This window comes from Tinamus guttatus, unplaced genomic scaffold (assembly GCF_059628265.1).
Source record: "Tinamus guttatus ecotype Peru unplaced genomic scaffold, ASM5962826v1 Tinamus_guttatus_pri_ptg000293l, whole genome shotgun sequence".
Taxonomy (NCBI): Eukaryota; Metazoa; Chordata; class Aves; order Tinamiformes; family Tinamidae; genus Tinamus; species Tinamus guttatus.
The window spans coordinates 955,937-978,198 of record NW_028288827.1 but is presented as its reverse complement, the minus strand read 5'-3'; the positions used below and the strand labels follow the sequence as shown (position 1 = coordinate 978,198).

At 44.2% G+C, this 22,262-nt stretch overlaps 1 protein-coding gene across 1 annotated transcript; it reads left to right on the top strand.

Annotated features, from left to right (window-relative positions):
• The first annotated feature begins 117 nt into the window (after positions 1 to 117).
• Positions 118 to 18,738, top strand: MBD2 (methyl-CpG binding domain protein 2). Its single transcript, XM_088527853.1, has 6 exons — positions 118 to 335; positions 7,925 to 8,084; positions 12,297 to 12,434; positions 15,881 to 15,971; positions 16,693 to 16,870; positions 18,609 to 18,738. The coding sequence occupies exons 1-6, from the start codon at positions 223 to 225 to the stop codon at positions 18,736 to 18,738; spliced, it is 810 nt and encodes a 269-aa protein (XP_088383979.1). The 5' UTR covers positions 118 to 222.
• Positions 18,739 to 22,262: the final 3,524 nt, after the last annotated feature.

The following is a 22,262-nucleotide window of genomic DNA, read 5'->3' as shown; positions in this document are numbered from 1 at the left end:
GCGCTGTGGCCCCGCGGCGGAGGCGGGTGGGCGGGCGCGGGGCGCGCTAGGCCGCCGCGGCCCCGTTGCGGAAGCGGTCGGCGGGGCGAGGGCGAGGGCTGCGCGCGCAGCCCGCGCTCCCGGCGCCGAGCAGCGCCGCGGCCGCCATCGCCAGGGGGTCCCGGCCGCGGCCGCCGCGCGGAGAGGCGCGTTGCGGGCAGCGCCGCGGAGCGCGCCCGGCGCATGGAGAAGCAGGGCAGGATGGACTGCCCCGCGCTGCCCCCGGGCTGGAAGAAGGAGGAGGTGATCCGCAAGTCGGGCCTCAGCGCCGGCAAGAGCGATGTCTACTACTTCAGGTAGGGCACGCGCGGCCCGCTGACAGCCGCCCCGGGTGCCCCGCGCCGCCGCCTGTCAGCGAGCGCCGGCGCCGCCCGCCTGTCACGGAGCCCGCGGCCGGGGGGGCCTCCCGGTCCGCCCGCTGCCCTCCCGCCCGGAGCGGCGGGGAGCTCCGTCCCTTCCCTCCTGTCAGAGCATGGCGGGGTCGGTCCCTTCCCTCCTGTCAGAGCATGGCGGGGTCGGTCCCTTCCCTCCTGTCAGGAGATTGAGGGGAGGTCGGTCCCTTCCCTCCTGTCACGGGATGGGGGGGGTCGGTCCCTTCCCTCCTGTCACGGGATGAGGGGATCGGTGCCTTCCCGCCTGTCATGGGTTGGGGGGGGGTCGGTCCCTTCCCTCCTGTCACGGGATGGGGGGGGGTCGGTCCCTTCCCGCCTGTCACAGGTTGGGGGGGTCGGTCCGTTCCCTCCTGTCACAGGTTGGGGGGGTCGATCCCTTCCCTCCTGTCACGGGTTGGGGGGGTCGGTCCGTTCCCTCCTGTCACAGGTTGGGGGGGTCGGTCCCTTCCCTCCTGTCACGGGATGGGGGGGGGTCGGTCCCTTCCCTCCTGTCACAGGATGGGGGGGGTCGGTCCCTTCCCTCCTGTCACAGGATGGGGGGGTCGGTCCCTTCCCTCCTGTCACGGGATGGGGGGTCGGTCCCTTCCCTCCTGTCACGGGTTGGGGGGTCGGTCCCTTCCCTCCTGTCACGGGATGGGGGGGTCGGTCCCTTCCCTCCTGTCACGGAATGGAGGGGTCGGTCCCTTCCCTCCTGTCACGGGTTGGGGGGTCGGTCCCTTCCCTCCTGTCACGGGATGGAGGTCGGGGGGGTGTCAGTCCCCTCCTGTCAGGGACCGTTTCGGGAGGTCCCAGGGCAGGGCAGGGGGATGCCGAGGTCCCGGCCATTAGTGGGAAGGGGTGACACGTTGGGCCAGGCTGTGGGGACGGGAGCCGTCCCGTCACCACCCTGTCTGCATCGCAGGGTGGCCAAGGGAGGCAACAGCAACCTGGTTGTGTTCCGCCCTCCCGCTTGCCTTCAGAAACTGAGAAAAAACCATATTATATATAAAATTTCCTTTCTCCGCATAGAAATAAGCCCAATTCTGCCGCCTCGCTCTTAAGCCACGCTTAAGTCCAGCCTGCTGCGCACCAGAGGAAGCTCTTTTGCAACGGCTAACCTCTTACCCACAGCTCCTCTATTTATAGCTCCGTAGGCATCCGAGGAACCACACCTGAAAGCTCCGCCGCTTCCGAGCAGCGCTGCCGCCCGCGCCGCGTCCCCCGGCCGGGCCGGGCCCTTCCGCTGTCCGGCGGGAATTCCTGCTCGCTCACGGATCCCCCGAATGGAAAAGGCCGTTTCCCGTTGGCACCGTTTGCCCCCTCGCACGTTGCTGCGCGAAAAACCCCCGAGCATCTGGCAAAGCGGTGCCTGCGTGCGAGAAACGCGGAGTTTCTCCAGGCTTCGGAGGGAGCCCGCTGGGAAACAACTTGTATTTTTATTTTTTTAGGCAAGTTCTGTTTGCGTTTTGCTGCCTTTTGTCTGCCTCGCGCTGCCGCCCGGACGCTAATAGGTTGGGTGGCAGCTGGCGTCGCTGGCTCCGTCTTCGCATCTGCCTTTCCTTGCTTCAGTGCTGCCCCACGGAGCCTGTCGGGAAGATTCGCCTCGAGTCTACGCATTTGCATCCTGTTTTCTGGGCAGGTTTGCTGCAAATTGCTGAGTCGCCCGCGTAGGTTTATTGTTCTCTTGGGTCTAAAGAGCAGGCAGGCTCGCTGCTGAATTTCATAGAATATCGTTAATGTGGCAAAAACTTAACTCCAGGGGGTTGCTGAAAGGGACCTGTTTTAAAAACACTCAGTTTAGGCACGTGTCTGTCCCATCAAAATGTAGGGATGTCAGTATTTAGCATCTTTTAGGTTCTTGATTAAAATATAAAAATACGCAGAAAATGCAGTAAGTTTGAATGCCGCCAGGTTTTAGTTCTCATTGGGCAAAGAATGATACGTAACCTCATTAAGTTCATTAAGGCACCTTACTCAGCTCCCTAAGAACCTCCTGCCTGGGTTTTTATGATTTCTTAAGGCTAGAAAAAAGCAAGGGTTTGGACAAAACTTCATTTACTGTGATGTTCTAAATAACGATCAGTAATTAAGAGGAACTCTTGCAAGATTAATAATTGTTGCAATCTACCTGACTTGCATTTTGGAGCTTTTTTTTTTTTTTTTTCCTTTTTTTTTAATCAGGATTACTTTATGGAATTGTAGCATATCATGGGCTAGGAAGATGTGAATCATGCAGAGTAAGACACTTCTAGCAGTTTCTGGTAGGATATCATTTGCCCTTTCTTCAGATGTAATCATCAGTCTCACTGACCTTCCTAATTATCATATAAAAGCTATTAAAACACGGGTGGGGTGGAAATACTTTACAAATACCATCCCAGATCAAAACAGCTTTTGAGGTTAGCCCCTTATGTATAATGATCTGTGCCTTCATCCTGCACATTTTGCTGCTGCTGCCAAAAATCCTTTTAAGAAAGTCTTTAACACACTTTTTGTTTAAGATGCAGGACTGTAATCTGCTCATCACTGACTCCAGAATTCTGCCTTTTTCATGTGGGAAAGCGGTAGGAATAAATGTTTCAAATTTTAGGACGCCTTCCAGCGTGGTTTGCAGTGATGCAGATCTTCTGCCAAGCAACCGCAAAATTGAAACTAAAAACTTACCAGGCAACTCATAGCTCAAGAGTCTGTTGATTTCACTACAGATTACAGGTTTGCAAAAATAAGTAGTCATTTATGTGACTATAACATAACTTCTGTTCAGTCGCAGGGCTACTTCTGCTCAACCAAAGCGAAACAAATAAAAAAATGTTTTTATGGCTTCGGGCAGGACTGGCATAGGAATTTTTTTTCCCCTTTCCATTCTGTTATAGCTATGAGGCAGATTTCAGCATTGCTATATTTAAAACAAATGAAAATCTGTTTTGATCCAGTAAGTAGAGCAGGCCAAACACATTCGAAAGACTTATGTAGCTCTTAAAAATAAATAAATAAATAAATAAATAAATGTCGATAAACACTGTGTTGCTAAAATTTATAGCAGGGCACAAATTGGGACCTGGTTAATATGCCCAAAGCAGACTAGTATTCCCTGTAAACTGGCATCGTAGGGATTTGGCATCACCTTTTGTAAAGCAATAATAGTCTTTTTCTGGCAATTCAGTGAAGCTAGAAAGGGGTTTTTGTTCATCCTCTTTGCTAGGATGTCTCTAATAATGTCACCCCAAATTTGCAGTAGGATGATCTGGGAGCTTTCCTTCCCTTTCTTTAAATGTAATACGGGAAGGCAATGTCTTGCCCATAAGGGAATCCATCTGATTTTTCTTTTAAATCAAAACCCTGTGTATGTAGGAACCTCACTTCCAGTTTGTCTTAACAATTCTCTTAATGTAATCAAAACTATCTGCAAAGTTTCTGCCTTAAGAAAATGCTTCTCCGGGAAAATGGCTCTACTAGAAGCAACTTATTTCTCACCCCGTGGTTATTATGATATTTTAATGTTTTACTTATTCAGGGCACTGTGAGGTAGGGGGTGCTGCTGCCCCATGGAAAGGCTCCATATCGCTTCAAAAGACCTGCAAAAGTCTGAGCAACTTCTGCTTTAGTGACCTCTCCTTTCCAGCAGCAAAATTCCCTAGTGCACATCCCAGCATTTCCTCGACTCGGGCATGAAGCTGCTGCTTTCAGAGCAGCAGCAACTTAATATTCTGTTTTGCTGCATTTGTTTTGTCGTGGGAAAAAGGCAGACGAGAATTCCTGTGCCTTTTCCGGGCAGGATTTAAAAAGCCAAGTAGTTTGACACCACTTTCAGTGGATTCTAATAGGCTCTTAAGTTTGCCTACAGAAGCTTTTCCAGGCTAGGTATAGCCACGGGGCAAACAGACATCCCTTTTGAAGTTTGTTTTGTGGTTTGACAGGAAGATAAGTGCCAGAGAGCTTCCAATGACAGTAGGATTAGTTTAATTCTGTAATTCTGGGCCTTTTCTTTTCGAGGGAGACCTTTACCCAGATACTATGAAGTTACCTCTCATTTGCTTCTCAAATAATGTTCCCGGAGCTTGAATCTGGCCTGTGTTATATATAGTGGTTTGGGTATCTTTTTGTTGCTTTTTGGAAGGGTAAACTACAACCTCACGGCATCTTTTCCACCCAAGCAGGGACGTTTTTGGCAGTGCCGTTGCTTACGCAGAAGAGCACAGCCTTGGACAGCAGGAGCTCTATTCCACGAGGACGGAATGAAGGAGTCCTCTGTCTCAGGAAGGCACCTCTTCAGCCTGGGACTTTTAGGAAACAGAGAAATGAAGCAAAAATGTTTTCAGAAAGAAAAGATGGTATTAGGTTGGTAAGGCTGGTATTAGGTTGGCTTGAACATAAGATCAAACTTACTGTGGGCTTTCTCTGGTCTCACTGCTGCATCGTGAACGACTCAGATACACATTCAGTCTCTGCCAAATTAACGTGCCTTTAAAAGAAATATCCACTATTAAAATACATAAATAAAATAACCACTCGCAGCCCACCAAGAACTTCCATTTGTGCATTTACACAAGGGCCGTACTCCCCGTTTGATCTTGTAGAAAGGGATTTGAGGCTCGATAGTGTTTTTGAGTGAATAGCTTTTAGATTTGGCAGATACTTTTGTGCTGTAATATATATTACATTCCTACTTGGGCAAAAATATGGAAACTTAACCGAAGTTAACTATTATTATTTTTAAATTACAGAATGTTAACTATATTATGCATGTTTAGGTAAGCTTAAACACACTTTGTAGCATTTATCAGAATAATAGTCCTGCGGTCTATTGTATAAGATATAAGTGGAGATATTTTAGGGTGATTCCACACGTATCTTGCAATTTGAAGTTGTCTCAGCGTTGGGTCATGCTGTAATTTAGGCAGAGCAGAGCTCCCCGTGGCACAGCACCCTGAAAGGCCTCATTCACTGCCTTCTCCCTGCATGAAAGCGGGCAGTGTGGAAGCAGGGAATGTCCAGAACACGGGGATGAGGGCCACTTTTACTGCTTTCCTCCTCATATATGCAATTTCTCCTTGAAATAATGCACTAATCCGTATGTCTGACCTTTGTGGCAGTGTAAATTCTAGAACGTGTGAGCTCAAAGATGCCTTTTAAAAAGCTTTGACAGCAAGGGTGAGTCTGAGGCTTCTTCAACATCCTTTTCAGTGTGGCTTCCAAGCTATCTCCTTCCTCCAGAGTCCCTTCTCAGCAACCCAAGTGTAGAAACCTCTCCTTCTTCCCTTCTTTCCTACAGAAAACCAAGTTTGAACCTATATTTGCTCCTCCAAGTGGGGTGAAACCGTAAGGCTTGCACCTTCTTTCTATATTTTTCTCCATCTCCTTATTTCTATATCAAATGAACCTTTGGAAACCTCACAGTGTGTAGCAGTTACGGATAGGGAGGTTAGGGGTAGGTGGAATTAGTTGGAATATTCAGCTTTTTTCAAAGTGTGTTCCCTTTAGCTCGGCCTTTTAAAACACTTTAATATTTTTAATCTCATCCTAAAACCGTGCTTCTTCTTAACCCCAAATTCAAGGTGAAAATAGATATTTTGCTGATGGATTGCAGCCTGCCACCACTAATCTTCACCATTAATTAAAGTGGTAGATTTTGTGCTGTGAATTGAAATAGCCTTTAATGCCACCCCTGCCAATGATCCATGCGGAGACCAATTAGGAATATTGGATCCCATTCTTTTGTTTGCTTTTAGGTTAATAATAAAAAAAAAGTTAGAAGCATAAATATGAGAATTAAAAGGCTGTATTAATAAAGTTTGCTTGTGAATTCTGTTTTCAGAGGTCTGCACGAAGGATGGTTAGTGAAGCTAGGCTGGTAGCTGCCCACTGCTGCAACCCCAGGTGTATGGGAGGCATCTCGACAAGGAAGCTGACGAGGAAAAGTAATCAGAAGAGTCTTTTCCTGATGAGTCTGTTAGTTCCTTCCAGAGCAAAAGAAGGAGGCGATGCAGGAAAAGGAAAGAATGAAATGAATGGTACAAAAAGCAGTATAGAGTAGAAGATGTATTGGTCAAATGTTTATATCCTTCTGTAGTGATGTAGCTATTGCTAAAACAACTGAATGTTTGCACGTTTTAATTCCAAAAAAAAAAGGTTTGGGAACAGAGAGCATAAACACTGACTTGAGGGTTTGCTTCCCGAGGAGGACTGGGAAGACAACAGACAGGCTTATTCCAGTGGGAATTTGAGCTGCCACACAAGGAGTTTGCTCATTCCCTGACCTCCAGCGCAGGAGTTTTCCTGCTGCTCACAGGCTAAGACACCAATTTCCACTATTCCAAGTAAAACTCGTGTCGTGTTTAGCTTGGCATACACCGTAGCTCCGATTCTCCGCCTGACGAGACGTGGAATAGGGTTTGGGAGAGGGAGAGCTCGGGTTTTTTCCCCTTCCCACACCCGTCCTTGAGGAGGTTACCTGAGATCGCAATCTGTTTTAAGACAATTTTTTCTCTCTCCCACCCTTTACCTCTTGTTAATTATCTTTCTGTATTTCTGGATTCATTTAAATAACCTTTTAAGCTGGCTGCCTTAATTAGTTGTTTTTCCCAGAATCCAATACATATTCTTCTGTGTGGAAGTTCTTGCCTTGAGGTATTGGTATGTTTGAAAAAACCCACTTTGGAGAAGTGAAGACAACAAAAACCTTTAGCATCTTTCTGCACAAAGGAAGTGGCCTAAAAATACCATGAGTTAATCTGGCGCGTTTCAGCATTCCGGAAACTTTGGACATTTGGCTCAATTTGTTGGCTAGAAATTTGCTTTGGACATTCAAGTGCCTGTTGCCCCCATGGATGAATATTTAGGTATTTTGCTGACTCTTGCTGTAGCCTGAGAGCTTCATGTTTGGCACTTGCTTTTCTGCCAAACGTTTGGCACGAGGCAGCACTTGCAGCTGGGTTGGATGCTTGAGACCACGGGATAGAAAGTTCTGCAATATGAACATCAGGAGAAGGAGCACTTTGTTAGGATGATGTAAATGGGATATTGGGCAGTAAAACTCAAAGCTGGGAATTTGGGCTAATAGTTGCAAGTGAAGCAGATTTCGGTGAATTCCGTGTAACCGATGTCATCCGTTGTGCAGCTTTGGACCTGCTTCCTATTTTGCATCACCTTGCTTGCTGCTTGCTTGCCTCCTGCAACTCGGTTCCTTTTCTGCCTTTGCTCCCCAGTGTTAGTGGCTGCCTAGGTAAGTGCTGTGGCACCCCGTTGCACACTGCTTGTGTCCAGTTTAGTTTGGAATACTCTCCACGGCAGCTTTCCTGGTGTCCATCAGCCTGAGGCATAAGTTAAATCGTAGGTGGGACTGGATATGCCAATATTGGGCCAATATCATTAATCAGGACGAAAATGAACATGCCACATGGAATAAAGATATGGAAACTTCACAGATATCTGACCAGGTATAAAGCCTGTTATAAGAAGTCAAGGTTGTATCTTGTTGTACAACAAAACATACTAAAGTGTTTTCTTCTTTTTAGTCCAAGTGGTAAGAAGTTCAGAAGCAAGCCTCAGTTGGCAAGATACCTGGGAAACACTGTTGATCTCAGCAGTTTTGACTTCAGAACGGGAAAGATGATGCCCAGTAAATTGCAGAAGAACAAACAGAGACTAAGGAATGATTCTCTCAATCAAAATAAGGTTTGTTAGTAAATACTGTGTTTAAGGATATCCTAAAACATCCTTTCCTATAGTTCATTTAGCAATTTCTTTTCTGCTTAAAGCAGCCTGCTTCTGAGATGTACGTGTATGTTTAATTTTGAGTAGTGGTAGATGCAAATTTTTAAATAGAGGGAATGCTCTGCTACTACAAAGAAAATACCAAGGTGAGGTTAAATATGAAAAAAAAAGAGTAATTCAGGAGTTGGCTTGTGACTAAAGAGAACAAACCTCATTGCTAGTCATCTGCCTGAATAATACTCTTCTAAATGAGGAGAGTTATGACTCTTAGCACCCATAGATTCTCCTGTGCCAGTTTCAAAGTGATGATGTTCATCTTCCTGTTCTGAGCTGAAATAGTTCACATTTTTAATATGTGCCAGGAAGCTTGTTTTCTGAGGCCACTGCATTTCTCTGTACAGATCTGGGTGTCTGTTTATAGCCATGCAGCTAAACAAGGCCAGGTATCTTTTCTGTGTTTATTTGAAGACAAGGCCTTTCTTAATTTCTTGATTTTCAAACAACACAGAAGCTTTCCAAGTGCTGAAGAATAGAGCAGTTACACAGTAACTTCAAAGCAGAGGCTTAAGTAAAATAATTGATGCACCAGACAGGGAGATGAGAAGTGACTTTAACTGCTGCTCAAATATTACACTGCAGGACATAACGCAGATACCTACTACAACAATTCTAAATTTGAAGGTTTTCTGTAAAAGCTTGCAAAGTTTTCCTCTTAAAAGTCTCTTATTCTGAGGAACTTCACACAACTTATAACCAAAATGTGTGCAAACACCTAACAGCTTAGAGCCTCGTCTCGTGTGCTGGTGTTTTTGTCGTCTGCCATTTCTCACGTGTGAACCACACATTTCATGCCAATTTCTTTTTTATTTAAAGCATGCCTTTCTGATTTTTCATAAAGCAGTCATTTATTATTTTTTCCCCCCACAAGCATGCGGCCCTCAAATAATGCAGCTATCTGGGGTAGTCTTCAGAGAAGGTTTTGGTTAGACTTTGTGCATCTGGAGCAATTAAAAAGCTGGCTGTATAAAATGTAGATGGAATTATGCTCCCTTCATATTCCTATAATTTCAGCTTGCTTGTATATCGCTAAGAGTAACTACATTAAATGTAAGATTAGAATCTAAATTAATGCTGTTTGTTTTGTTTCATTTTAATAAAAAAATTGTTATTCCTGCGTGATCTAATCTGTATTCCAGGGGCTTTTAAGAATTCCTTCAGTATTCCTGAGTTAGTTACAGCCAGGAGCTCGGCTGAATCCCGAAGTTGAGCTTTTCTTCCTCGGATGCTCAACGGGACTGCTTGTGGCCGCTTGCAGCTGTGCACAGACACTTGCACAGGCAGGTTTGTGGCTAAACTGCCTCCTATTTACCTGCTGGTTTGTTTTTATACAAACAATTTACCACAAGTGCTGCTGAATTCTTTGGCACCCCGTGTGTTTCGAGAACAAGGATTGAGCCTTCCTTCCCAGGCGTGTCCAGGCAGTTAAACTGATGCTCGTGGAGGACCTAAGTGCCTGGGATTTGCACCATGAGCAGCCTAGAAGGGTGTCTTCAATGACTTATTAATGTCTCCAGCTGCAAGCGAGCATGTGATACTCTCCTAAATGCCTTTGTTTTGCAACATGAATATACCATGATGCACATGATTGAAAAATCCCATTCCAGGAAAATCCTTCTCTCCCGTATTAGCATCCTGCGTTCTTCCTGGCCTCTCTGATGGTGGCAGGGCTGAGCTCCTGCAGAGTTTTGCTTCCTCCTGCCCAAATCTTCTCCCTGCTTTCAGGGGAAACATTTTTACATTTCACTTGCAAATGAAGTGATTTGCATTATTTGAAGTGCTTTTGGAGAGACAATGGAATAAGATTGAAAAGGAATCCAGGGGAATCAGCAGGCTGCTGTGCTTATAAAAATATGCCCAACAGTTTTTCTCTTCAAAGGAAAACACAGTAGAGACTAATGATTAAACATACTGCCTAGTTATAAGTTACTTCCTAGATTATAGGGTTCGAAAGATCTGGAAATATGGTATTTTAAAATGTTTTCTGTAGTGTCTGGAGCACATCGATGCTTCTGGAAATACATCTTTGGAGAGATAGCGAGCGGAAAGGTCTTTTAGAAACTTTTTGTGGCGCTCAAAGTGTTGTTAGTGATGAATAAAACCGAGCAGGGAACATAGATACGTGGCCATAGCTCCCAGAACAGGAGATTTTGTTTCACAACAGTAAATGAGGACACTATGGCTTTATTTCTGGAATACTGAATCTCTCCACGCACAGTTCAGCAGAGGTGCTGCCTCTAGATATATTACTTATTCCATCTCTGAGGACATAACTGTGACAAGCTTTTCCCCGGTGAATGAATCTTGCACATGGGCTGGGTTCTGGTTTGGTGCAGAGCAAAGAAAAACCGACTTATCTGAACATGAGTCACTTCCTGCCCCGAGTGATCATTTTTTCCCCCCTGTACACGCAGAGATCCGCAGGCTGCTAGAAATGACCTAAGCAGCTTTCTGGAGCAAAACGTTTCTTTCCGTGGTTCAAAACTCTCAAGCCTTCACTTATTCCGAATGAATTCAGAAAGCCCAGGTGTGACTGCAATTAATAAGGCAAAAAGTCATGAGAAAAGCGTGATTACAGTACTTAGGAGTGGATCTATTTTTAATTCCAACAGTTTCTCCCAATGACCAGTTTCTAGCATATGGACATCTAGGTAACTGTCCTGGCATTGCCAGAATTCCGCATGGTCTTTGCTTGGCAGTTGCTTGATAACCTTTATTTTCTGCATAGATGAGAACTCCTCAGGGTTTTGCTTAATTGTAAGGGCTCAGGAGCTCTTTAATGCAGCTGGATTTGCTTAAGCACTCGCAGTGCCTAAGGGCACCTGTCTGCTTTGTTTCATTTTATCTTTTTGAGGGGGGATCTTAGTGTATTTGGGGTACAGTACAGCAAAGTTGAACTTCCCTTCAAGTTCAATTTCAGACCAGACGAAATCTTGAAATCTTTTTCATGAACTGAAATCTCAGCCCTTTGTTCTCCACGTGTTTCCTGGACCAGATTTGCCCCCCATCTTGCAGGTCGGTGGTGGTGGTTTTGTTTTGCGCTTCGCCTTTTGAATTTTCATTTTATTTTCAGCTTTAATAGCTCTTTTCCCGCTATTACTGATGCTGCTGCACAAAACGCCCCGGAGGGGTGGACTTCAAAGCTTCCAATGCTGCTTTGAACTTGGTGTCCCAGCATCAGGGAATGCAAAGCTTGCAGGATAGGGAAAGCCTAGCAAGGTTCTGGTGCAGATTATCCTATCTGCTGTGATGGCATTTGATTTATAGCACTCGGGGCAAGTTCAAGGGCATGTTGTTGCTGTCTAGCTCTGGTGCTGTCAGCTCCCTTGCTTTCTCATCCGGGACACCTCGCCCTGATAGTGAGATGCTAAAATATGGGGCATTTAATTGAGCTACCCAGTCTGATACCTAGCAAAGCCCTAAAAGAGGGGCTAGCACGAATGCATCACCCAGCTCCAAAGCTTTGAGGGTGTTTTTGGTACCAGAAACGTGATGCATTTTCATATGACCTTGCCCTCTCATTAAACATCAGATAAAACCGCTTCTGGGGAGGCTCATACCAGCTTTGCCTTGTCTTTATGACACATTTTGCAAGCAGTCGATGAAGGAAGAAGCCCGAAACTTCTGCGGTGTTAAATAATGGGAAATGCCTTAAACTGGTTGCTCTGGGGATGCTCTTTCATGACTGAAGCTATACAAATTGCTTAGTAAGGAAGTATTGGGTTAATAAATAAATAAATTTTGCCATTTTACAGCCTTGTGCTCCGTGGATCTCCATTCCTTAATTGCTCCTCTGTTCTTCCCTTGTCCCTCTGTGAATGTCAGATACTTTTCCCAGCAGTCAATGAGAAAAATACGTAGGTTTCCAGTGGATTTGTCATGATTTGAGGCTTTTTCAGGATTATATCTACACAGGTGAGGTGTGTACCCGTACAGGCTTCATGGAGGCAGTTAAACTTTTATTTTTAAGAAAGGATGACTACAAAGCTTAGTTGGACATAACACTTCAGGGAAATCTTTCCTCAAAATAAAAAAAAGGGGCTTCTCCTTTTGCAAATCGATGGATTATCTTGTGTGTGTATAAAACTTGCTAATTCCGCCTTTTTCTTTTAACAGGGCAAACCAGACCTAAACACAACTTTGCCCATCAGGCAGACGGCCTCGATTTTCAAGCAGCCGGTCACCAAAGTCACCAACCACCCTAGTAACAAAGTGAGGTCCGATCCGCAGCGGGTAACGGAGCAGCCCCGGCAGGTAAGAGGCACCGCTGCCCTCGTTGCTCTTCAGAAACAAGCTGAAAATCCGCTGGGTTTTGCCCGTGCTTCAGTTGCAAGGGAGAACTTCTACCCTGAAGGTCACTTCTAGCAAAGTGTTGCAGTTTTCCTAGGAAATTATCAAGCTGTATTGGATCATCTTGTTGAGATGTCTTTTAGCAAGATTCGGAGGCCTCAGCTAACCTCCCTTTGGTCCCATGAAGTTCACCAGGGGCCATGTGAGTGGATCACATTCGGATCTAAAAGGTGCAAAGTTACATGTGATCATTGATTCTCTTCACACCTTTGTGAAGGCACCTTTGTGACAAGAGAAGTGGCAGTTCATGTCTTGATGGCTTCCAAACCCTTCAAGCTCCTTCAAATGATCTTCCCCCATCTGTCCTAGTCAGGTGTGTGTCATCCCCGGGCATCCCTGTAAAGATAATATCAACAGTGGCTGTTAAGTGAATCCAGAAACACTGCCTATAAAGCCTATCTCTATATAAAACTTCCTCAGTTACTGCTCCCCGTTTCTTCACTCCTTGGCCCACATCCCTAAAGGAATTCCCGCTTCTGCTATTTCCAGATACCCATCTCCAAAAGCTTTATCTACTCCTATCTGTTGTATCTCCCTTTCCAACAGACAGTCTAAGCAGAATTTGCTGCAAACTCTCTTTAGCCTGTCTCCTTCTCCCGAGATCAAAATAAAGCAGTGTGGTAGCTCCCTTGGCAGGCAGGAGTTTCTTCATGATCTGAGAGCTTCACGCTGCTGGCAGGGAAACATTTGGCAGCAATTCCTTTGGAAACAGTAAATCCCGTAGTAGTTCCTGGAAAGAAGAGCTAATAGCAGCCTGCTTATGGCTTGGATTTAGGTGGATCTGGCAACTACAGCAGCAGATCCTCGTGGCAGCTGCTGCTTCCCCGTTTTCTCCTCTCCATAAACTCATTTTTGACAGTTTTTCTGACTGTTTCTGTGGTTCTGGCCTTTCTTCCTTGCAGGTGCTGCCAGCAGGTCATTAGAACAAATCCCACTCTAGGGAATCACAGGGATTATTAGTGCACCTTGGAAGGAAACCCCAAAATCAAAAAATAAAAAACTGTGCAGTACCTGAGAGCTCTGATTCCTGACAACTGGATTAATTACAAGTTAACTCTGTCGTATACTGATGAGAAGGTTAAGGATCATTTGAAATCACGCAAAAAAACTGTTTATGGAGGTGATAATCATACTACTGAATTTAGAAAGGTTTAACTCAGGATCTCCCTGATGCATTTAGCTAAAAGCATTCCCAGAAAATGCCTTTCCTGTTGAAAAGAAAACCAACCTCCTCTTTGAAGGTCGTTTTGAGGAATTCAGGTATTCATTTAATCATCAGTTTTGTCACCTGGTGCTTCCAGTTCTGATGCAGACAACTTTTGGAACCACCTTAGGATAAATGGGAGTTGCAGCCTCCATCCGTAAGCCAAAAGTACTCCTTAAAATGGGCTTAAAAATCGCTTTTATGGTGCCTGTCATAGATACTTGTAGTGAGTTTGTATCATCATGGATGATTAAATAGGATGGTACATCACCAGCCAGCGCTGGCCAGAGTCATTTGTGCATGAGATATATGCAGTCTAAAAAGCCTAATTTACAAAAAAAATTACCAGATGTCATTCTCTATATGTCTCCTTATTAATGGTTCTTAACAAGGTATCAGCACTTCGTGCTTTGTCAGATTGATGCATTTTTATTTCCTGGGGATGAAATTTTAAGGGACTGGAGTCTAAAATGAGGCTGTGTTGGAACCTTTTAGAGAAAGCCCTTTGGTTGATATGTTAGAATTACAAAAAGTGCAATGGAAGGATCCGATGAGACTGTTAATTTCCATCTCCCTCTCCCAGGCAAACTCAGGAATGGTGAAATTTTAATTTCATTTCATTTAAGAAAATCCCAGGCTGGTGGCATCTGTAGTGTAATCCACGTATGTTGACTGTATTTTCTATAGTCGTGATGAAGTTTTAATCAGCCTGCATTAAATATTACCTGGCATGTGTGTGCAAGCAACAAGGAAATCCGTATGGTCCCAAGGAGCTGGGAAGATACCAAGGCTTTCCCAGGTCTCCAAGTCATGGAGAAGTCAAGAACGTGGCAAGTCCTGCAAGAAGTTCAAGAGCTTGAATGAGGCTGCCTGGATTTAGGCTTGGTTACAAATGTGGCCAGAGAAGAGCACTTAAATAAGTAGTTCTTTATAAAAAGCCGTAGTGCTTTATAAAAAGACCTAGTTCTTTATAAAAAGACATATGGAACACAGCTAGCGTTCACCCTACTGATTTATTACCTCTGCAGACACGTTGTGGAGGTCACTACATTTTTCTTACCATACTTCCCTGCTTTCTTTGCAGTCAGTACTACTCTTAATGCTGAAGTACCCGTTCTTTGTTGCTTTTTCCTTGCCTTTACTACCTCTGTCACTGAAAAAAAAGCTTTTTTTCTGAATAAGAATCATTGATGTGCAGTTTTAATGAGGTGAGACTGGTGATACAGTCCCCGCAAAGCGGGAGGGAGGAAACTCTAGTTGTTTCACTTCCAGTTTTCGAACAGAACGTGGCATTTGAAAGCCCTGTCTTGAACTCTCCAACTCCTTTGAGCTCCCAACTCAATTAGTGTAGCTGCTTGCCTTGGAGCTGCTTTTTTGTGTGTGTGTGTCACATTTTTGGGAGGCATGAAAAGCAATAATTTTCTTTTTTCCTCATGCACATGCTGCAGAGAAGTCTTAACTATTTCAGAATACTCTTCCTACAGGAAATTGCATGGCTACGTTCTCACTTCTTACCAAGATTATTTCCTAAACATAGCTTGGAAAACGGAAAACATTTCCAATGAGCTTTCCCTGCTATCCTGCTAGCTAGAAGAGGTCCATTTTAAAAAATCCAAGTGGCCAAACTGCAGCAGAACTTCCTAAAGCAAATCTTTAGACCAGTTCTGTGGAAATGGAGGGGGAATTCGGCATTGTGAACCCAAAATCTCTTAGGTTGTGTTGCCAATTACTAAATCCAGCAATAAGAAGTGAACATGAGTTGAGTTTGCACATCTTTCCGAAAGGATTTGTCTTGTTTCCAGATGAGTCTAGAGGTATCTACACAGCTTAGGAGATGATTGAGGCTCAGACTGTTGAGACTGGGTAGGTTTTGAAGGGGTTTAGCTCCTCTTGAGCATTGATTTTGGTGCAGCTGCACTGCAGAAATGCTCAGAGGTGGCTCCTACATCTCCATGAACCTGCCCAGGTTCCTGGGGAGCCACGAGCAGAAAGTTGTAGCCTCGTTGTAGCTGGTCCAACCATGAGACTCCTTGTGCTGGAAGCAGCTCCACACTCTGTCCACTTGGCTGCTGCGATCCTGATTTTTTTCCACCACGAACTGCCCATTTTTCCATTCTCCTGAGCAATCTTGTTTCCTGTTTTCCAGCTTTTCTGGGAGAAGAGGCTACAAGGCCTCAGCGCGTCCGACGTCAGTGAACAAATCATAAAATCCATGGAGCTACCGAAAGGTCTTCAAGGTATCGGATTCATTTGCTGCAGTTATCCCCCATCTGCAAAGTGCTTTGTGCTTAAAAAGGACAGACTTTCTGATGCACTTGGAAAGCTTTTAAGATTACAATCACATTTAGTGAACTCCAAATTTGGAATGTGTTTGCTGACAGAATGCCTCCGTTCCAAAACTATTTATTTTTAATTGGTTTATGTAGTTAACAGAAACCATACCTCGGAACTGTGCTCTTGTTGGTGAAAGTTGACCTAAAACATCAGCAAGTTGTAGTCCAAAATGAACATTTTTGTTTTACTGCTTTGGAGGTTGTCGTAGGAATTTGAGTGTTGCAAAAACGCTCCCTATTTATTTTCCAGAATTAGTTTAACATCTTTAAAGCATAAAAGCAAAGACTATTGAAATATTAGTATGTATTGGTATAGCTTAACCTAATGAAGTTGTTAAGAAATTATTTCAGTGTGTGACTGACAAATTTATGATCTGATCATCCTTATTAAAAAACTAGGGATATTGTAATTGGTACTGTATTTTAAAGACACCAGCCCATTTTAGAAGCAGGACGATTTGCAAAATGCTAATTTATAGTGAAATGGCAACCACGTTATCACGAGACCATTCATCAGGAACTTGCTTTTAAGTGTTTAGGTTATATAGGCAGATAGCCAGCAATAATAATAACATCAGGGTGGATAAAAATGGGAATATTGACTGCTCCCTTGTGCTTCTTTTAGGAGTGGGCCCGGGTAACAACGACGATACCCTGTTATCGGCTGTCGCCAGTGCCCTGCACACCAGTTCTGCACCCATCACGGGGCAGCTCTCTGCAGCCGTAGAAAAGAACCCAGCCGTGTGGCTCAACACATCTCAACCCCTCTGCAAAGCTTTCATAGTCACAGATGATGATATCAGGTGAGTTTTCTAATCTTGCTGAGCTCTAGGAAGCAGATGGGATGAACACGAGCTGTGGCATCACATCTGCAGCAATGAATTCTTGGTCGCGTTGGGAATTTGAGGACCAAACTTGGATCTTGCCACTGAATGGAATTCCCAAGGCACCAAAGTCAACTACAATCACATTCTTTTCTAAGCCATTTGCTGATTTTTTTTTGCAGAGTAGAAGATTATCTTATTTCCAGTCCTGTGTTTAGGGATTTACTGTCCTTTATTTTCTTAAACATCAACTTGAACTGCTTGCAAAGTTAAACTCCTCTGTGTTTGTTGCTGAGAGAACAGGATGAAGAGTAGTATTTATTGGTAGCAGAACTCTGTCTTCTTTTTTTATTGAGCTTGATTTTGGAGAATGGAGAAGGACCCGGATCCTGAACTGAAACAGCTCTAGGAATAAACTCCAAGTTGGGAATCTCTTCTGCCTCTTGGCCGTGTTCTTAGCTCCCTGCAAATGGATTCAGTGTTCATAAAAGCCTAAATTTTGTTTTAAGACCGTCCAGCAAACACAGTGCACGAGAAAGCAGAGTCAGAACGTGGCACCAATGGGGAAAGAGGTGCAGTTGCTTCCCGAGCTTGGGAATGGGCAGGAGAAGTGGGAGTATCTGGTCAGCTGCGAGCACAGCTCCTTTTGTGCTACAGATTCCTCAGGAGAGCTTGTAGCAGCTGTTTCCATCTGATAAACTAGCTCTCAGCTCGAGCCGTGCTTAACTTAAAAGTATTCCTGGTTAAAATGGAAATCGGACTCTTTTGCTTCCACAAATTCACTGAAAAAACAGTAGATATCCTCCTGTAAATGTATGATGAATTAGATCCTCCGGTTCCTTATCAGGAAAAAACACCTTTTTCTTTTGCAGTTCTGAGATGCATCTTCAGTAGTTTTGGGTGTGTAAGTCCTTTGTGAAAATCATAGTTTTTGGTTTTCAGCAGCTCTTTCTCTTGCTCAGCCCAGGCTCTTTGCTGGCTGCTTGGTGTCACCCAGCAGGTCCCGTTCTGAACTTTCTCCTTCTTGCATGGGCTTAGGGACCTCCTCTTCTTAACCATGCAAACTATTAAGTGCCAGAGGAAGAAAATGAGAGCTCAAGGATCAATCTGAGCTCTCCTCAAGTTCCTGAGCTTCTGCTTTAGCATATGTTTTCCCAAACTTCATCAACGTAGTTAAGTGTCATTTAAAAGAAGGTTTCACTTCAAGTAGCCCATTGAGGTGCTGAGGGTTATGATTTTTTCGTGCCAGATTCCTCAGAGTTGATATATAAGATAATTTGCTGACATTTCTGTTGGATTCTGTGTGTGGAGAGCAGCCTCCTTGGAGACCAAGGAAGGAACCTGTTCCAGCACCAACCCCACTTGCATCTTATCAAAAAAAGGAGGACATAAAATACACTTAAACTGTATTTCTGTCATCTTGACCTTTTCACAGTCTCTAGCAACATTTGAAAACTATATTTTACCTTCCAAACCAAAGATTGAGTGAAAATCCGTATCTTGATTGTGTGTTGATGCCTGAATTAAAGGTTTTCAATCAACTTTTTCCATTAACTTTCTGCATGCGCAGGGGCAGCGTGTTAAAGAGCCAATAAATAAAGGTTGTAGTTGGAAGAGGGGTTGAGAAACCCGTCCTGAGTCACTGTCTGTGCAAGTGTTATGTCTTAGTTGAGTAATATACTGGGAGGACTGATGTTTGGGCCCTTATTCCCTGCAGAAAACAGGAAGAGCGGGTGCACCAAGTGCGTAAAAAGCTGGAGGAGGCGCTGATGGCCGATATCCTGTCCCGAGCAGCCGACACGACGAAGGATCTGGACGTGGACATGGATAACGGCGAGGAAGCATGAGAGGAATCAGGTGGGTGAGGTGCTTGGGAGCCCAGGATCTCCCCAGGATGACTGGATTGAGATCCAGTTGATGGAGATCCCATTGATGGAGATCAGGATCGCAGCGGGAGCAGCCCTGCTTGCTCCCAGCACACACGTGGGCCACACACAGCACCTGCATTTTAGCTGCATAACACGTTCCTGAAAAGTTCCAGTTGGATAATACCTCTTAAAATTCATTTTCCCAAGGATCCTCTTGAACTTCGTCCCTGTGTGTGGTTTCGATCTGCCAAGAATTTTGTTAGAATCCTCTTTTTTTTTCTAAATTATCTGCAGAGGGATGACAGTTCATGCTCTTTTCTCCATCAACTAGCAGTGCTGATTTGTGAAAGCTCCCAGCTTTGAGATGTGACCTTTTTCATAAGGAGTAAGCAGAAATTTGAACAACTAAGCATTCTGCCTGGAAATTGCTTTGGCTCCAAGACCTCCAATTTTAAAGGATTTCATTCCTTTTCTTCTGGATCTGCAGCTGCTATCCACAAGGGAAAAGAATATGTGATTCCCATTTGACAGATATGAAGAAGTTAACTTTTATACAACTGCAAAGGGTGTCTTGTTTCTAAGATTAGAAACAAAATCTATTTGCAATGCACCCACTGCTTAATACTCGTGTTTCCAATACAAGTAATTTGTATTTTTTTCTGTATTGGTGCAGCATAAACAGAAATCTGATCTTTATATCATAAAAGCTGTTTTCCAGTGCTGCTTAGTCTACTTAACCAACTAATAATCTTGGCGTTTTCCAGTCTACTGGAGTCTTAATTATTTTAGATTGCAGATATTTATAAATAAACTTTTAATCTTGGAGCATTTCTCTATAAAAGTCCAATTATTTGTATTTTTGAACAAAGCCAGGCAAGAACGCTGACTAAAGATGTGCTTCAACCCATGCTATTTTAGGATCAAATTGTCAATGGGAAGATTTTAATTCAGCCCGAAATAATTATTTTGTAATAGAGGCATCAATCTATTTATGGAAGTGCTTATTTTTGCACTGCTCCTGTAGTTCTTTGCAGAAATCAATCTGATTATTAGGCCTTGAGTGTCATTGACTGGTGAACTTACTGCTTATATATATATATGTGCTTATATATATATATATATAGCCAACACGTTGGCAATATTCTGTAAAACCCCCTTCCCCCAGTGCTTTTAATTTATAGACTTGAATAAGATTTTGGAGGAAGTGGGTTAGTTAATAGCTTGAAAGCTAAAAATGCTTTTCCTAAAAAAAAAAGAAGCTTTTTAATATACTTTATGCTATATTTCTTAAAAAAAGAGCTCCAAAAGTGATTTAAGAGCGTAATGAAGCCCTGCAGAACATGGGCACTAGGCACAAGTGTGATTTTTTTGGCAAAAGGAGTCATTTCTTTCTCTTTTGCAGGTACTTGGAACTGACTTGTCCCAGGAGGAAATTCCCAAAAGCCAGAGGCACTTTTTCCTTCGGTCTTTCGTTACGAGAAGAAACGGACCCGTGCACATTTATATAGCTTTCTAATAGCATTAAAACCAATGCCTTTTTTAGACTCCTATTTTTGATGTATATATCTTATTTGAAAAGCAACTTTATTTTGTGTCCTATGACTTAAAGTCCTTTTTTAAGTATTGAACATTTCCCTTAATCTAAAGCTGAGCTTTTGATGCCAGGTTGCAAACCTACTGGAATTCTATTGCCTGTCCTGAATATTTGTTTTTCCTGTGGTTTTTAGTAAGGATGGATCAGGAGAACAGAACGATTTCCCAATTAAAGATTATTGTGACGCAGTGTATATAAACAGATTTTTATACCTAGGGGTGAAAACACCTGTACATTCTTCCGTCATCACTGTAAAGATAAATAAATGATTATATTCCAATCCGTTGAGCACTTGTTGTGTCGTGGGTGGAGAATGTCCTGCCTATATTGTGTATTTTATTGTATTTTATTTTTGCCCATATAGCAACAGAGCAGAGCCACTTGCCAACAGCAACAGAGCAGAGCCACTTGCCAACCAACTTCCAGGATATCAGGAAGACACGGATTTCCCAGCAAATTGTGGTTTTTTGGGGAATTTCTTTAAGGTGCTTTTGGGGAATACTGCACTCCCTGGTCACTCCTCAGGACACAGGGGGTGTCTTCGAGCTGGGATAAATCCTGGCAGGAAGAATTTGAATGGAAAGCAGGGAATACCCCCAGCCCTGCACCGCTGCCACCCGATTTAACAAACATTTGTTTCATTTGCTGACACGTCTTTTATCCCTTTATTTTTTTAATATTCTGCTGAGGAACCGCTACTATCAAGGAGCATGAAAACCCCTGGGGGGAAGGAAAACTCAGCGTCCTAAAAAACGAGAAGTTTCCTAAGTTTTGTCTCAAAAAAAGGGGAAAGAACGAGGAGGGAATTTCCTCTGCTGCTTTCAGCACCTTTTGGTCATCTCCAGGGGTTTGGAGGCCTCCTGCTTTCTCTGCATCACTTTGATGCTAAAAAATAAGTCTGACAAATGACATAACTGCTGTTAAGTCCAATTTTGAGTGTGCTTTTTCGTACAAGGTGTCAAAATCAGAATACAGAGATGATTCAGGGTCTATTTAAAGGGATTTGAAAGTTCAACCCAGCGAGGGCGCAGAAATACTGAAATTGGGGTTAAATAACGTGATTTGTAGCACGTGCAGGACGTTGAGTTGCAAAGGCCCTTTAAAAGAAGGATGAGAGATTCGGGAACCGCTTGGATTCTCTCTTCTGCCTCCTCCCCAGTCCTGATGAAGGGGTTTTTTCCAAGGAAAACCTTGGGAAGGGTTTTTTCCAAGGAAAACCTTCGGAAGTGCTTTTCTGGCTAAGATATCCATCCCCTCGCCAAGTTTTAGGCAGGAATCTCCCGGATTGCCCGTTCCGTGCGGCAAACGGGGCTCGGGCTTCCGCGTGATCCCGTTATCCCGAGAGCAGCCCCAGGAGCGCAGCGGGAAGCGGGACGTTGGAGCAGCTCCAGCAGCTTGTGATGGATCCGGGCCCCTCTTTTCGCTCCCCGTTTCCCAGCGCTCCGGGATTGTTCCCATTTCCCCCGCGCTCCAGCAGGGAAGATGCCAGGGATCGGGAATGGGACGATGCAGGATGGAGCCTCTGGAGGTCAGTGTAGCTCCAGCTTCCCATCCTCGGGAAAGACGCATCCATCACGCAGCATCCGCATCCGCGGGCGGATTCTCCGCGCCTTCCCTTTCCCCTTTCCCAAATCCAACAGCATTGAGCAAAACTCCATCATTTAGCGAAGCCCTGCAATGAAAACACGTTTTATTTGCCCCAGAAATCAGCTTCCTCATCACAAACAATTTGTTTCCGAGTGGTTTTGCTCTTTGCAAACTTTAACCTCGTTGAATTGAAAGATGAGAACGCTTTCTGAGTGGGCACTTGAAATAATTTGCTTAAAAACAGCAAAATGAAGTATTCAGGATTTGTAGTTTTTCTTCGATTTCTTTTACTCGATGATATTTATCGAATTCTTTCCCACTT